Source organism: Henckelia pumila, chromosome 3, assembly GCF_033568475.1.
Source record: "Henckelia pumila isolate YLH828 chromosome 3, ASM3356847v2, whole genome shotgun sequence".
Lineage (NCBI taxonomy): Eukaryota > Viridiplantae > Streptophyta > Magnoliopsida > Lamiales > Gesneriaceae > Henckelia > Henckelia pumila.
In genome coordinates, this window is record NC_133122.1 from 149,139,787 (window position 1) to 149,155,799 (window position 16,013).

Sequence of the window (16,013 nt, forward strand, 5' to 3'; positions counted from 1 at the left end):
TTTACATACATACATATTAAAATCCCGCCATTTATGGAAACATTATATGATATCTAATCGAATATTTTGTTTATATTATATATATATATATATATATATATATATATATATATTAAAATCCCGCCATTTATGGAAACATTATATAATATGTAATCGTGAAAACCTAAAAATTTTGAGCTTTTATTATATACACACATATTATATATGTATATTTCATTTATGTATTATTTCGAAATATGTAATCGTGAAAACCTAAAAATTTTGAGCTTTTATTATATACACACACGTATTATATATGTATATTTCATTTATGTATTATTTCGAAATTTACTATTTGCTTAATTATATATAATTAATTAACTAAATATTATTTCCGTTTTTAGAAAATATGTTTCGGCGGAATTTTACTAAAAACGACAAAAACTCTACTTTTATAAATAATTAGTATTTCACCCGTGCGATGCACGGATTATATTTCAAGTGTAGTATGATTAAATTGGTTGGATGGTGGGAAAAATTTTGACTATGAAATTTAAATGTAAACAAATTTAATTTTACAATGTCTAATAAGAATAACGTGAAAAAAAATTTAAAATTATAAAATACAGTCTTTAAATAAAACATATGTCGTGTGCGTTGTAAATGATGTTATTTTATACAATTAATTATTAAAATTGTATGAATGAAGATTTGAACAAATACTTAAAATTCAAATTAGCTAAATGGATTATATATCATACAATTTAAAAAAACAAATAAATTATCTAATAAATTGTGGAAAACTTCCTTAAAAACAATGTTTGTTGTTGAATTTTTCTGTTTGGTTTTGCTATCACATATCAAGATTTTGAGACCTTTAGGATTGGTAACCCTGGACAAAGCAACATACAACTGACCATGACTAAACACGGGATTCCGTCATAGTGGATACATCTGTTCTTTTTTTTTTTTCTTTCTTTTGAATTTTCGAGATAAAATATAACAGATCTACATGAAAAAAGAAATCAGAAATATATTTTCTGTTCTAATGGATAGATCTTTTCTTTTTTGTTACGATTTTAGAGATAAAATATCTCGTCCAGATATGTTCTTTTTTTCTATTTATTTCAAATTTTTGAAATATCTCATCATGAACATATAGTTGAAATAAGAAATAAAAAATATATTTTTTTTTACATAATGTCTTTCTTAGTCAGATCTATAATGTTTTTCAGCATTTCACACTATTAAGGATTTCATAAACATGTATAATATTAAGTTTCGTTGTTCCAAGTTTAACTTAGATTAATTAATATAATCATCTGCACATGTAGTAAGATGTATTATTTATTTATTCTCAAAGTTAAGTAGACTATAGTAGATCATGCAATTTTTTTTTGAATTTCTTGAGAAGCATCTACAAATCATTTTAAGCTGATGTTTATACATTTATATATATTTCAGATGCATCTAACGAAAGGAGATAAATCACAGCATGCAGTGTAAATAAAATTGTGACGACATGTTCAAATGATTTGTATCAAATAAGGTATGCATAACTACAAAACTCAATCCCAAAAGTCATTAAATATGAATAATGAGTTGAAGAATTATATTGTGTTTGATTGTTACTTTTCTGCCTCTTGGGGCCTATAACTGTAGATTCTGTCAGTCGCTTCATTGTTGTTTGTAGCCTTTAAATTCGGCAATATTTCTATCTTTGAAGTTTTATAATCTTTGCTTTCTCATTGTTGTCGCAAACTCAAGGTCGAGTTTTACTAATTTTATGAAAAATGAGTATGTGCTACTTGGTTGATGATATGTGAGATTAGATTTGAGATCTGGTTTTGAATAGTTTTGAAATTCATCATATTGTAATTCATCAACGCTTCAAACTCCGAACATGACATATAATATAATTAAAATTAAACACTCACTATAAAAACAAATACGATTCAATCCTTTTCTTGTTTGACGGTAACTATTAATTTTTTTCTGTTGTTGATGAGAACTCGTCCATTAGTTTTCTTTTTGAAGTAGAATCCCTCAATCCATCTTGTGAAATCACTATTTTTCCTGTTAATTTCAAGGGAGTAGAAACTTCATCTTCCAAGGAAAGAACCTGTTTAAAAAAAATTAAAATTTAGTAATTTAGAAAATTAACCTAGATGTTGTGAAAAATTGTTGAAAATCACATCCAATTCTCCAGTGTATGTCCTTTTTAATTTTGAAAACAAATCAGATTCCTGTATTAATCCGAGAAAGTTTAGAAGACAAAATGTTAATTTTTAAATATTGACTTTCAAAGCAAAAATATTAATAACCTAGTTCTCGATAAATTCTGCAGAAAATTTATCCACAACATTAGAGTCTGTTACCAATTTCATGACCGTGTATATTTTATTAAATCCATGATTTTGGTTGGTCTTCACTTGAAGTTTGAATAGAATATTTTGATCAGCTAAGTATTCAAAATCTTTTGGCATTTCTGGAGCATCGATATCCTGAAAACAAAAGTAATATTTATGAAACATTTATGAACAAAAGTATAAATTGTACCATAAAAATTTTATAATGAAAACCTGATTTTCCATTTCACTTTTCAATTCTAATGATGTTTTTCCAATAAGTTCTGCACTATCTCTATCCCAAAGTAAGAAAACTGCATTTCCAGTTTGGTCAACAACTCTCACTTGAATTTTGTACCTAGTGAACAAATGTTTAAAAAAAATATTTAATAAATCGCCAAGAATAAAATACAAATTATGAAATATATCGTCACTGTTATGTAGCGAACCTCATATTTCCTTGAGTATCCAAATTGTCGCACTTTTCACAATAAAATTTTCCCCCAACTGCATTGACTTTTTTAGGACATTTTTTGCAAGAAAAATACCACCAATTCCCATTAGACTCCACGGAAACAATTTTTGCATATACCAAAAAATTACCAACCTGTTAAAAGTATAAGTAAATAAATTAATTAAATCTACCCAAAATGTAAGTTAATTTTTAATTATTACCTCATCGTTTTCGGACACTTGTTCTATAGTTCTGAAAATATCTTTTGAATTGATTAGTTCATCCATAATAGTTTGGGCAGATGACAATGACATGGTGCTGAATGATTGTGTTAGAGTAGTGGCGGAGATGATTCTAAAAAAATATATTATGTAAAGAAACAAAACTAATTTATTAAAAATTTAATTTAAACAAAAATAAGTAATAAAAGAAGGGCAATTTGCTCAAAAATCCCCAAATGCAAACATGTTTTGCTTTAGGGTCCCTAGTCATAAAATATGGTACAAAACAATACAAGATGTGGTACAAAACCATACAAGATGTGGTACAAATTAACAAAAAATATGGTACAAAAAATTGGCTAGGAAGTGCAGAGTAAAACATGTTTGCATTAGGGATTTTTGAGCAATTTACACATAAAATAATGACAATACATGTTTTTAAATTCACTTATTTCCTCAAATTCACCATTTTATATCAACTTTTTGGCATAAAATGTATTGGAAACGCTTACGTCTCCCTTGTATATTCTTGCACGGCACATTTTAATTATCGTATTTTCTTTTCGAAAATTAGATGTGGTATTATTACATATTTTAAGGAAAGGTCGGTTGTTTTGGAAAACAAATTTCACTCAAATAGTATGTAATTTCTCAAAAAATTATCAAGTCAAATTTACATATATATGCTTGTGAATTAGTAAGAATAATTTTCAAAATATTAAGTGTAATATCTTTCAAGATTACGGAATTATATATATGTAAGATTAAGAAATTATATAAATATGTATATAAATACATCACGTAACGAAATCTTGTCAAATTAGTTTGCAAATTATCTCGTTACCATTATTATCATTATATATATGTATATGTAAGTGTAATTTATTTCAAATTAATTTATTTTAAGATTAAGGAATTATATAAATATGTATACAAATAAATCACATTACAGAATCTTGCCAAATTGGTTTGCAAATTATCTCGTTGCCATTATTACCATTATATATTTGTAAGTGTAATTTATAATTGATTTCAAGATTAAAGAATTATATAACTATGTATACAAATAAATCACATCACGTAATCTTACCATAGATTGGTTTGAAATTGTTTTAGTGTACAAATTACATGTATTATGTATATATATATATATATATATATATATATGAGTTTTGTTATGGTGCCCACCAACCATGCCCAACTCCGTGCCCATCATGTACAATAATTGAGTTGACCAGTACAATAGGTAAGTTGACTTGTACATGATAGACATGGAGTTGGGCATGATTGGTGGGCAGCATATATATATTAAATTAAAAATTACATATTTTTAATATACATTTAAGAAAATTATTTAAATAGAAATTATTACCATTTTTAACAAAAATTTATTTCAATATTAAAGAATTATATATGTATACAAATAAATCACACTACGGAATCTTGCCATAAATTGGTTTGAAATTTTTTTGGCATACAAATTACATGTATTATTTATATATAGTAAATTAAAAATTACATATTTTTAGTATACATTTAAGAAAATTATACAAATAGAAATTATTACCATTTTTAACAAAAAAAAATTTGGCGGGATTTTACTATATATAGTAAAAACTCAGTTTTTATATATAATATAGATATAGATATTTATCCTGAGATTTTGGTATTCTATATTATCTGTTGAATCCTAACTTTTGGTGGTAACAAAACAACACTTCATTGTTATAGTTCGGCCGCCATTTACGTGTATAACAGTTGACAAAAAGAATTCTACCGACTTCAACATATCAGCTGACAATGGAAGATATCGACTGAAATATGCAGTATCAGCTGATCTAAGCATGTCAACTGTTATCTGTCAACTGAGTTAAGCACATCAACCGAATATTGCTCAATCAATCTGGACTGAGTTCATAAGTTTCTATATATATCTGCCAAATTCAAAAAGTCTCGAATCCCCAGTATCAGATAGTTGACAAGACAACTCAAATGCAAAGAACGAAGCATTTAAGGAGTCATCTGATAAAGTGAAAAAAGCCATAAATATCATTAATGCCGAGACACATTGAATAAACAATTTAAGGCACTCCGAGTACAAATACTTCAGAATATAAAGTCATTTCACAAATCAAGGAATGATATCTGACACTCAAAATGTTTCCTACCGTTGAAAAAAAGAAAAGGAAGTTGGAGAAACTGATATAAGTATCAGAGCTCATCAGGAATAAATAGAACAACGTCTACACAAAGATTTGCATATTTGAGCACTTGATACTACTCTGAATACTTGACTGCTCACTTAAACCTTCTCGTCAAAAGCACATCTGATCTATCAAGAGATCTACTCAAGGGTTACTCAGATCCAAGCTGTTGTTTGAAGAACATTCATCGTCACAAGGATTTGAGATTCTAAGCTCTCAAGCAGCTTAGACTTTTATCATCATCAACTGAAGAAAAGTTTGATAAGAACCTGAGATCTTATCAGTGTAAATCTATGAGTTCCACCTTAGGCGATTGATAAGTCCTAACTTGGATCGGGTGTATTACAAGACGTTGTAATAACCAAAGTCTTTTAGTGTATCCTTCCCGTGAGGAAGAAGGGATAACGTAGGAGATTGATCTCTGAACATCCATAAACATATATGTGTTCATTTATATTACTGCATTACACTACTCTCCATCTTTATCTCCTATCTTAGTGAGAACTGTTTTCGCACTATTCAAGTAGTTCTTATTTATCTAGGAAGCTAAAAGAAAAATCGGTTGAGTAGACTAACATTTACTCACTCACCGTGTTTCTATAGTAAAGATTTATAAGTGCGTATTCACCCCCCCCCCCCTCTCTACACACATATTCGATCCCCAACAAGTGATATCAAAGAGGGTTTCTCTCTTAGCTGTTGATCTTCATCATGAATTCGCTAAATAAAATCCCTATGTTCTCTAAGGAAGATTATGATGACTGGAAAATACGTATGCAGGCACATCTTTCTGCTCAAGATGATGATATGTAGTACGTTATCACCGATGGACCTATGAAGATTCTCAAGGTCAATACTGCTATAGCCATATCAGGAGGCGAACCAAAGATGGTTGAGAAACCCAGAGCAGAATGGAGCACTGAGGACAAGAAGAAAGCGAATCTTGATAATGTAGCTAAAGATATATTGTACAATACGTTGGACAAAAACATGTTTAGCAAGATCAAGACGTGCTATACCGCCAAGAAAATATGGGAGAAGCTTACTAAACTGTGTGAAGAAAACGATCAACCCAAAGAAAACAAACTCACCATAGTCATTCAAAAATTTGAAAATGCCAAAATTAAAGCAGGAGAAACCATGGTTGAGTTTGACGAAAGATTTAGTAATATTGTTTGTGAACTTATTTCTCTCGGAAAAATATACAATAATCGTGAAATTGCTTTGAAGGTTATGCGAGCACTGACTAGATAATGGGACGTCAAGACCGTAGCCATGAGAGAATCAAAAGATCTAAACAAATTAGAGGTTCATGATTATTTGCAGATCTCAAGGCATACGAGTTTGAACTCAGAACTAGAACAGAGGAAGAACCATCCGTCTCGAATCCCACCAAGGCATTGACATCAACTGTCTCACCTCAACCGACTGAGGAAGGATCAGCAAAGAAGACAGCTGAGCAGATGAGTAGTGAAGCAATTTCACTCTTCATAAAAAGGTTCAGTAAGTTTATGCATAAGAATAAAACAAGGTTAACAAACCTTATTACAAAAAAGACCATACAGAGGATGGTCTTGCGTGTTTTAACTGTGTCAAGAAAGGCCAGTTCATTGCAGAATTCACTAAGCCCAAGAATGATGAGAAAAAGCTGCACTATGAGAAGATGAAAGGAAAATAAGGAATAAGAACGTTTAGAAAGAAGAAAGAACAAAGAGTACTAGTTGCAGATGAAGGAAAAAGAAAATGGGCAGAAATAGAATCAAAATCATCTGACACAGATAACTCATCCGAGGAAAGTGAAGAAGAGCAAGTTCAATGTCTTATGGTTGACTCTCATAATGAGGAAGAAGATATTGAGGTATTTTATTTTAACTCTTCTGAATTTACACAAGAGGAACTTGTTCAAGAATTTAACGATATGGTTGCTGATTATAAGAAGCTTTCTATTTCATTCGAGGAAGTGAAAGCAGAAAAGGTAATTCTTAGTGATAAGTCAAGAGAATCTAGCTGTTTACAACGAAAGGAACTTGACGGTCTAAGGATTAAGTTAAATCTACTGGCGGCTGAAAATGATAATATGAAACGAGTATTCCAAGCCACTTTGAATGAAAATCAGAAGTTGCTTAAAATAATCAAATCTTGGAATAATGTTTCTACCTCATTGGGTAAGGTACATGAGAACCAAAAATAGGCAGGTGATAAAACCGGCCTTGGATATGGCTCAAATGAATGTATCCTTACTAAGAAATATACTCAATCGTATTCTAGTAGGAACGATCCTAATGCAATAATATTTGTTCGATCAAGTACGATATATGAGCATAATGAACCCGAGATCAATGGTGGACAGCCTATTTGTTATGAGAACAAGGCTAGGCATAAAGGACTTGGATATGTAGAACCTCAGAATCCAAGGAAAGGAGAGACACGGGGCGAATCTAGACTGAATGATCAAAGAAATCGAAACCAATCTAAGTTTAAACAGTCGAGTTTTGAACCAATTCAATCCAAGTACAGGAATCATCAGGTGACACAGAACCGGTACTTCAATTGCAGGCCTGTTCAAAAACGGTACAGACTGGACAACAAAGATCAGAAGTTCAAACAACACACAGTAAAATCTAGACCACACACAAACACATATCATGCACCTCGACCGATTCACTTTGTAGATGCACATACGAGTAAAACCGTAAGGGTAATTCAGGTGTGGGTCCCGAAAGGACTAATCCAGTTCGGACCCAAATAGATAAGGGTACCATATTTATATTTCTTTCTTGCAGGTACTTTTAGTAAAATCAGTAGAGAAGAACAAACCGATAAAAAAATACAACTTGGTTTCTTGATAGTGGATGCTCCAGGTACATGACTGTAAACAAAGAGCTATTATCTGAAATCATCCATTACGAAGGACCTAAAATAATTTTTGGAGATAATTCTAAGGGTAAGACCGTGGGTAAAGGTAATATTACCCATGGTAATATCATTATTAATGACGTATTGCTTGTTGATAATCTCTGCTATAACCTGATCATTATCAGTTAGTTATGTGATAATGGTCACACCATTGAATTTCACAAGCACTCATGCACGATCAAATCTAATTATGGTGAAATCATGTTAATTGGACTAAGAGAACAAAACACATATAGACTAAATTGGAAATGTGAACAACCATCAGTTCCTACCTGCTTTGTTGCTCAAAGTGATAAGTATTGGTTATGGCATAAGTGACTGAATCATTTGAATTTTAAGTCCATTAAACATCTGAAAAAACATGGTTTGGTTCTTGGCCTATCCAAATGAGATTTTAAAAAGAATAGAGTTTGTTCGGCTTTTCAGCAGGAAAAATAAGTGAGAGCTACTTTTAAAACAAAAGGGTGTATATCTTCTTCTAAATTCTTAGACCTGTTGCACATGGATCTGTTTGGTCCTATACCGGTCAGGAGCTTAGGGGGAATGAGTTTAGTTATTGTAGACGATTACTCTCATTTTACCTGGGTAATATTTTTATCTTCCAAAGATCAAACAACTACTCACCTGATAAAAATTTTAAAACGTTTGCAAAACAATAAACGTACTGGGATAGATCGGATCAGGAGTGATAGAGGCAGTGAATTTTTAAACAAAACTCTTGAATCCTATCTAAATGACCAGGGAATCAAGAATGAGCTATCAGCTGCACGAACTCCACAACAAAATGGTGTTGCTGAAAGAATAAATCGTACTCTTAAAAAAATCAGCTAGAACTATGATTGCTGACTCTAATGTCTCTCAAATACTTTGGGCAGAAGCAATTAACACAATATGTTATACGCAAAACAGATTTATGATAAAGAAGAGACACAACAAGGCACCATGTAGTAGCCCGTAACCAAGTAAAGTAATTAAGGAACTAATCGCAATTAAAAAACCCTGAGTTCGGATGCTCCGAAGGGAATATCGGAGGCTCCGAACATGATCGAACGATCCGAAGCCAGGATTGGAGGCTCCAAATGTGTTTGGACGCTCCGTCGGCAGGTCCGGACAGTCCGATCGGGATCAGGTATTACGTCAGCAAGATGGCATCATGGCTAACGTATTGATGTGACTTTGGACGCTCCGAAGTCGAGTTCGGATGGTCCAAATATGTTTGGAGGCTCCGAAGTGGGGTTCGGATGATCCGAACTCCGTCTATAAATAGAGGTTCCGAGGCTCATTTGCAGTTCGCACTTTCCTCTCTTCTCTCTCGATTCCTTAGCCTTCTAACTTAGATCTAGGGAATTCTAGGTGTCCCATTGGGAATCTGGAAGTGGCATAGCGGTCCAAGCATTGTAGCAGAGCTGTGGCCTAGTTTTGAGGCAAACAACAACAACGGGCTGACGACGAATGCATGTATAACTTTTGCTTCCTAAAAATATTTAGGAGTATGTAATAGCTTTGTTAAGGCTTGTGGAGTAATATAATGATATTAGTATCATTTTGCAGTGTAGTGCGAACTATAGGCGTGGACCTAGAGCTGGTGGAGCTTGCCTAGTAGTTGAGGTACGAAAGTACTTTTCGAGATATCCTGACTGAGTATGCATGTATTATGTGACTGCATGATTTATATGACATGATTTTATGCTACATACATTTGCATATTGAGCTATCTCTTTTGAGATGTCTGGTAGTAGGGTTTTGCCCTATCCTGTTAGTGGATGGATTTCCATCGATTTGGGTTCGGAGTATCCACTAGTATTTGGTATGGGAGCCACCTCCTGAAGCGACGACACAGCGTGCTACATACCAGGGCCTGATCTGTCTTTGTTATATGATCCTTGGCCTCTAGTTTCAGTAGGCGGTACACTTGCATTCATGTATTTATATAATACGGTATACTCATACTATAGTGCTGAGCATTTTATGCTCACGTCTCATACTTTGTGTATCTGGACATCCTATTCTATGGGGCAGGTTTGCGATTGGATGAGGCAGGTGGATCCAAGAGGGACTAGGCAGTGGATGTCCAGCTGGGATTTCGCCTAGGGTTTTATTTTGATGTATTGTGATAATACCTTATTCGATTTGGTTGTATATTATTTGGGTATTTACAGATTCCTTTCCTTGGGATTGTATAATGTTTATTGCTTCCGCAGTTTATTCTGATTTACTGTTTTAATTAAGTAAATTGCATGCTTAAGTTCTGATTAGTAGGTGATCTTGGTAAGGGTCACTACATTTATGATATCAGAGCATGCATAGTATTCTTGAGATTTAGATTCCGCATAAGATAACCGTGAGGTAATTTTGTAGATGGCGAATTACGATGACCAGAGTAGCCATGGTAGTGGAGGTGGAAGCTGGGTAGACGATGATCGTGATCGTCGTCAGGAGCTCCATCATCGTCATCGTGATGATCATCATCGTTTCAGTATGCATCAGTTTATGCAGATGGGTCCTAAGCCCTTGGTTGGAGGGAGACTTCTGAGGATGCTGAGAACTGGTTAGAGCACATGGAGAGTTGTTTTCAGACATTCCATTGTACCGAGGAGCAGAAGATGGAGACGCTTGGTTATCTCTTGGAGGGACGAGCCCGTAAGTGGTGGAGGTTCATTTCTGCACCGTTCATTGCGGCGAGAGGAGTTGCTACTTGGGCCGAGTTCCGCACATCTTTTCAAAAGCTGTATTTTCCTCCTGCACTTCGCCATTCGAAGGCGAGCGAGTTGCTGGGTCTACGTCAGGGAGCCATGTTGATTGACGAGTACCAGCAAAAAATTTTCGACTTGTTATCCTATTGCCCTGAGATTGCTGACAGCTCCGAGATGAAGCATAATATGTTTCTTCAAAGCCTTAATCCAGAGATTCATGACCGGGTAGCAGTTGGTGATGATATGACTTATGAGGGATTGGTGAGCCGATGTCACCAGGCGGAGGATAGCGTTCTGCGTAACAGGTCTTTCTCTCAGTCTAGGCCTGCGAGTTCCTTGGGTCCCCGTGTTCAGTCGTTCAAGAAGTCTGGATCTACTTCTTCTTCTTCTTCTGGTTCCGGTGGCGTTGTGAGTTTTGGAAAGAAGGAGAAGTGCGATCATTATGGGAAGAATCATCCGACAGACAGATGCCGTAGAGCTTCTGGAGCATGTTTTCATGGCGAAGAGGTCGGTCATCTTCGGAGGGATTGTCCACTAGCTGAAGGAGGTGGTTTTGATTTTGGTTCAGGATCGGGTTCTCATACTACCGTTCAACAGAGATCGCAGGGACAGTCTGCTGGGAGTTCTCATCTGAAGCCACGGATTTCTAGTCAGGTGTTTGCCTTGAGGCATGATCAGGTAGTGGAGGAGAATGAGAGGGTCATCGCAGGTATATTTCTGTTATATGGCATGCCTGCTTTTGTACCCATTGACACTGGTGCATCTCATTCCTTCATTTCTGCACGTTTTGTTAAGAAGCATAAGTTACCATGCATTGCACTAGACGTAGTGATTTTTGTTTCTACTCCGACGGGTCAATCTGCGTTGGCTAAGTGTCTTGTGATGGGTTGCCCTTTAGAGTTTGAAGGAAACATTCTGATATCGAATCTCATGGTTCTTGTGATGGAGGATTTTGATTGTATTCTGGGGATAGAGATATTGAATACATACCGAGCTTCGGTGGACTGTTATCAGAGATTAGTACGCTTTCATCCAGTTGGGAGTGATAGCTAGTTTTTCTATGGTGAGGGAGCGCGACCTCCGCTGCCGTTGATATCAGCTTTGAGAGCCTGTCGAGCTCTAGAGTCTGGCGGGGAAGGCTACCTCATCTATGCAGTTGATTTGTCTACTGAGAGCGTTGGTATTGAGAGTCTTCCAGTTGTGAATGAATTCCTAGATGTATTTTCAAATGAGATTCCGGGTTTTTCTTCTATTAGGGGAGTCGAGTTTGACATAGAGTTGATGCCGGATACTTCACCTATTTCTCGAGCACCGTATCGTTTGGCTCCGTCAGAGATGCGAGAGTTGAAGAATCAGTTGCAGGATCTTTTGGACAAGGGATACATTCGTCCTAGTGTATCTCCTTGGGGAGCTCCTGTTCTCTTTTTTCTCTTATTATAATTGATTATTGTTTAATTGCATGCCTAAGTTTCTGAGTAGGTGATCACGGTGCGGTCACTACATTTATCATGGAAGCCACTAGCTTTAATCAATATGAGATATCTTCCAATATATTTATCAATCATGCAGCCTCTTCGATAGCTTTATTCAACACTATAAACTCGAATTCTATAATAGATCGAGTTATACACAATGTTTCCTCAACCAAGTTTTCATGTCTAATATGCATTTTGCATCACAATAGCCTTCTAATAATATTGCATATCTCATATACATGTTATAAGTTTGTTTATCCTATAACAATATCCAAGCATGTATAGTTTGTGACGTACATCAAACATTCAATTACACTTGAATAATACAATCATAATATGGGTTCTCCATTGTTCTTATCCAAATGTTGAGTTACATCTACTGGAGTTCCTATTGAAGTAAGATCATAAACACAAATTATTTTTAGCCCCATCTCAATGTAATGAGAATGTGTGAGGAAAATTCCTTCACAAGTCTTAATGATCTTAGTTCCATATATCGCATGTGTTGTACCCCTATCCCTCATGTCAAAGTCATATGCCAACAATTTTTATGTTCATAATCACTTTAGACATGATCATGTCATTCAATCATCAATTCCATGATTGTTTGCACTTTTTTTTCTTCTCATGTTGGACAACTTCTGCAACAACTTTTCTTCTATCAAGAATTCGTTGCTTATGTTATGTTGTAACGAACTACAAATTCGTCTCTATTTCACTTAGGACGAGTTTCAGTTACAAATTCATCGTTATTTATTACGACGAACATTCTGCCTTAGTCATGTCCCGACAGTTGTCGCGACATTTTTCACAACATTTACATTACTATGAAATGTTTCAATGGTTCACCAATTTCTATTTTCACTGCAATTATTAATATATTCAATACAAGACAATCTACCAATTTTGGTACAGACATTCATTTGTTTTGAATGATAACCTTTCATTTTCCAAACAACCCCACATTTTTATGATATTCATGTAAATGTTTGTGGCAATTCTACAATTCATAAGGAGTTTTTCCTTCTTCTTATGTGGTTTAAATTGAGAATAAATGTTTTAAATTCAATCACTTCCCTCACATCTTTGGGTAATCATAGCTTTTAGAATTCTTAGTGTTACAACTTAGAAATCCATGCAAACTCAAGATTTCATTTCTTGTTAAATTTGGATTTAAGCATGATTTCTTAAAGAATTCAAAGCTCGTACATCATCATCAAATTTGACAATATCGTATTATCCAATTTATCATTTAACTTGCTATTGGATTCGTGTTCAACCTTCCAAGTTTTTAAAATTTAAAGTGTTGTAGTTTAGAACTCTAAATTCAAGATTTTATGTCTTGTAAATTTATATTAAGTATGATAGCTTATCAAATTTGAACTTGAAGACTCGAGTTTCCTTTAAAACATGAATTTTAAGCGCAAAATCTTATAAAAATTTATGCAAGATTTTATTTCTTGTAAATACAAAATTTTAAGCGTACAACGCTTACAAAATTCAATTTGAATGAAACGAAAAATATCAAAACAACTTGTCACAACAATACATCATATTTTATATAGTTGACATACCATTTCACTTGGTTATCCCATAAGTTTTTATCAGAATTCATCAATGATGAAGTCTGACTCCGAGTCTGTTTTATGACCTGTTGCGACAGGATTTGCAACTGTCATGTTAACTTGATTTTGTTTTCCTTTCCTTGGACATCAACAACCCTTGTCCACGTGATTTGAATTACCACAATTATAACAGTTTCATTGAAATTTTTGACATTGCTCTTATAAGGATACTTAATCGTTTTACTAGAATTTGGTTCAACCAAATTAGTCATTCATACAAAGATAGTTTATCGTTTGATTTAGACTATTTCCAATTATCATCTTCAATACACATTCTAAAAATCAAACCCTCAAGACTCATTTAATTTTGTTTATGCTATGAATAAATTTGAAATACATCTATGAAGGCCGAAGTTTCTCAAGTAACTTTAAATGGTTTACTTATTGCACCCTTGGCATGCATATCATGTAAGAACAGTTGCAATTTCTATACTTGGCTTATAACATATTTGAAATCAACCATTTTGAAATTTAAGAATCTACGATTTTTTTCAAACCTCATAAGTCGTTATCTTGGCATTGTCAGTTTCTTTCTCAAATATAGCAGGGGAATTTTGATGCAAAAACTTCACCAAATGCATGTAGTAAGATATAACATCATCTTGTGTTGCCATCTTTTGAAGTCGATGCCTCCAAACTTCTTGGGTTTCTCACTAATTGCCATTGGAACGGTTGTTGGAACATGGTCAGTAGTGACAATGCGACAACAATTCGTCTTAAGATTGTTGGACCTGGATCCTGTGCAAAACTGAAACTATTCGGTTGATGTCTCAGCAGGTCCCGACACGTACTGGAACACGACACAAACATAAATTTAAAGTCGAGGCTAGAGTTAAACTCTATCTCATTGAGACGAATTTGCCCCAAACACGGTGGTTATGAAATATGACAATCGTCTCCCAGGATACAACGACTTTCATTTTGTTATATGAGCACTCGAAATTACAAAACTTGGCGAAAACTTCAAGATGCTTTTTGAACTCTTAAAAAATGATGAACAAAATTTTGATATGTAGCAATATGTATGGATGAAAAATCAGTGTATTTTTCGAGTTTCAATATGTGTAATAATTTCCATTCTAATGGGATATATTTATAGAGATTGAACAATCTTAAATGAAAAGTTGAAACACTTCAAATGAGACACATCTTTTAACAAAAGATGTCAAACATAACTATCCCTTTGCATACCCAACCATTCGACTGAATGAGTTTCATTCAATTTGAATGATCAAATTCAAATTCAAATTGACAATTCTCAATTGTCACAAAGAGGCAATCGTGGTACCTCTTCATTTGGGTGCCACTTGTCTCATGTTCCTTTTCATTTAGTTTCTTGTCATTTCACTATATATTGTATAATATATATAATAATTTTTTATTCAATTTTTTCTTTAGATAAAAATTGAACCATTATTTTGTGAACACTTTATTAATTTCTCATTCACCCTAATTGGTAATCAAGAAATTATTTTATCACAAATTTTATCGATTTTAAATAGGTACACAACCCAAATTTCTAACAGTGTGCAATGTTGTATCAGCAATTTCGACAAAAAGTGACTGAAAATGGAAGATATAGGACTAAGAGTATAGTTGAACGACATAAAAGGCAAAAGTCGCAAATAAACAAATATATATAATCAAAATTAAAATTTTCTTTTATTTCTATATATTTATTATGGATTGATATGTGTACATACTACATACATACATTTATTATGTAGAAAAAGTTTTATTCACGTTCGATACTTACAATCCGCCTTTGTAAATAGTAATCCGGCCATCTTAATTTTTCATTGTGCATGCAATTATGCCACGAATGAATGAATATATATATATATATATATATATATATATATATATAATTCATCATATCTAATAAATGAGTGTCACATCAATGGTTGGCACAAAAGTGGGCACATTGGGTGGGTAACATATCAAAATTATATATATGTATATATTATAAAAATCTTGACTGAGATTTACCATGTCCTTGTACAATGTCACAACTTTAATTTTCTACACTACTTTACATGCCTATAAATATGAGATTCAAATCTTCAATCTCCACCAAAGTTTCTCTCGTAGTTTGACA

The 16,013-nt window shown here is 33.5% G+C and overlaps 1 protein-coding gene across 1 annotated transcript; it reads right to left on the reverse strand.

Annotated features, from left to right (window-relative positions):
• Nucleotides 1-1,963: 1,963 nt before the first annotated feature.
• Nucleotides 1,964-3,095, reverse strand: LOC140889718 (replication protein A 70 kDa DNA-binding subunit B-like). The gene is made up of 5 exons (XM_073297441.1): nt 3,003-3,095; nt 2,777-2,934; nt 2,562-2,685; nt 2,358-2,483; nt 1,964-2,101 (listed from the first exon to the last, which is right to left on the reverse strand). The coding sequence occupies exons 1-5, from the start codon at nt 3,093-3,095 to the stop codon at nt 1,964-1,966; spliced, it is 639 nt and encodes a 212-aa protein (XP_073153542.1).
• Nucleotides 3,096-16,013: the final 12,918 nt, after the last annotated feature.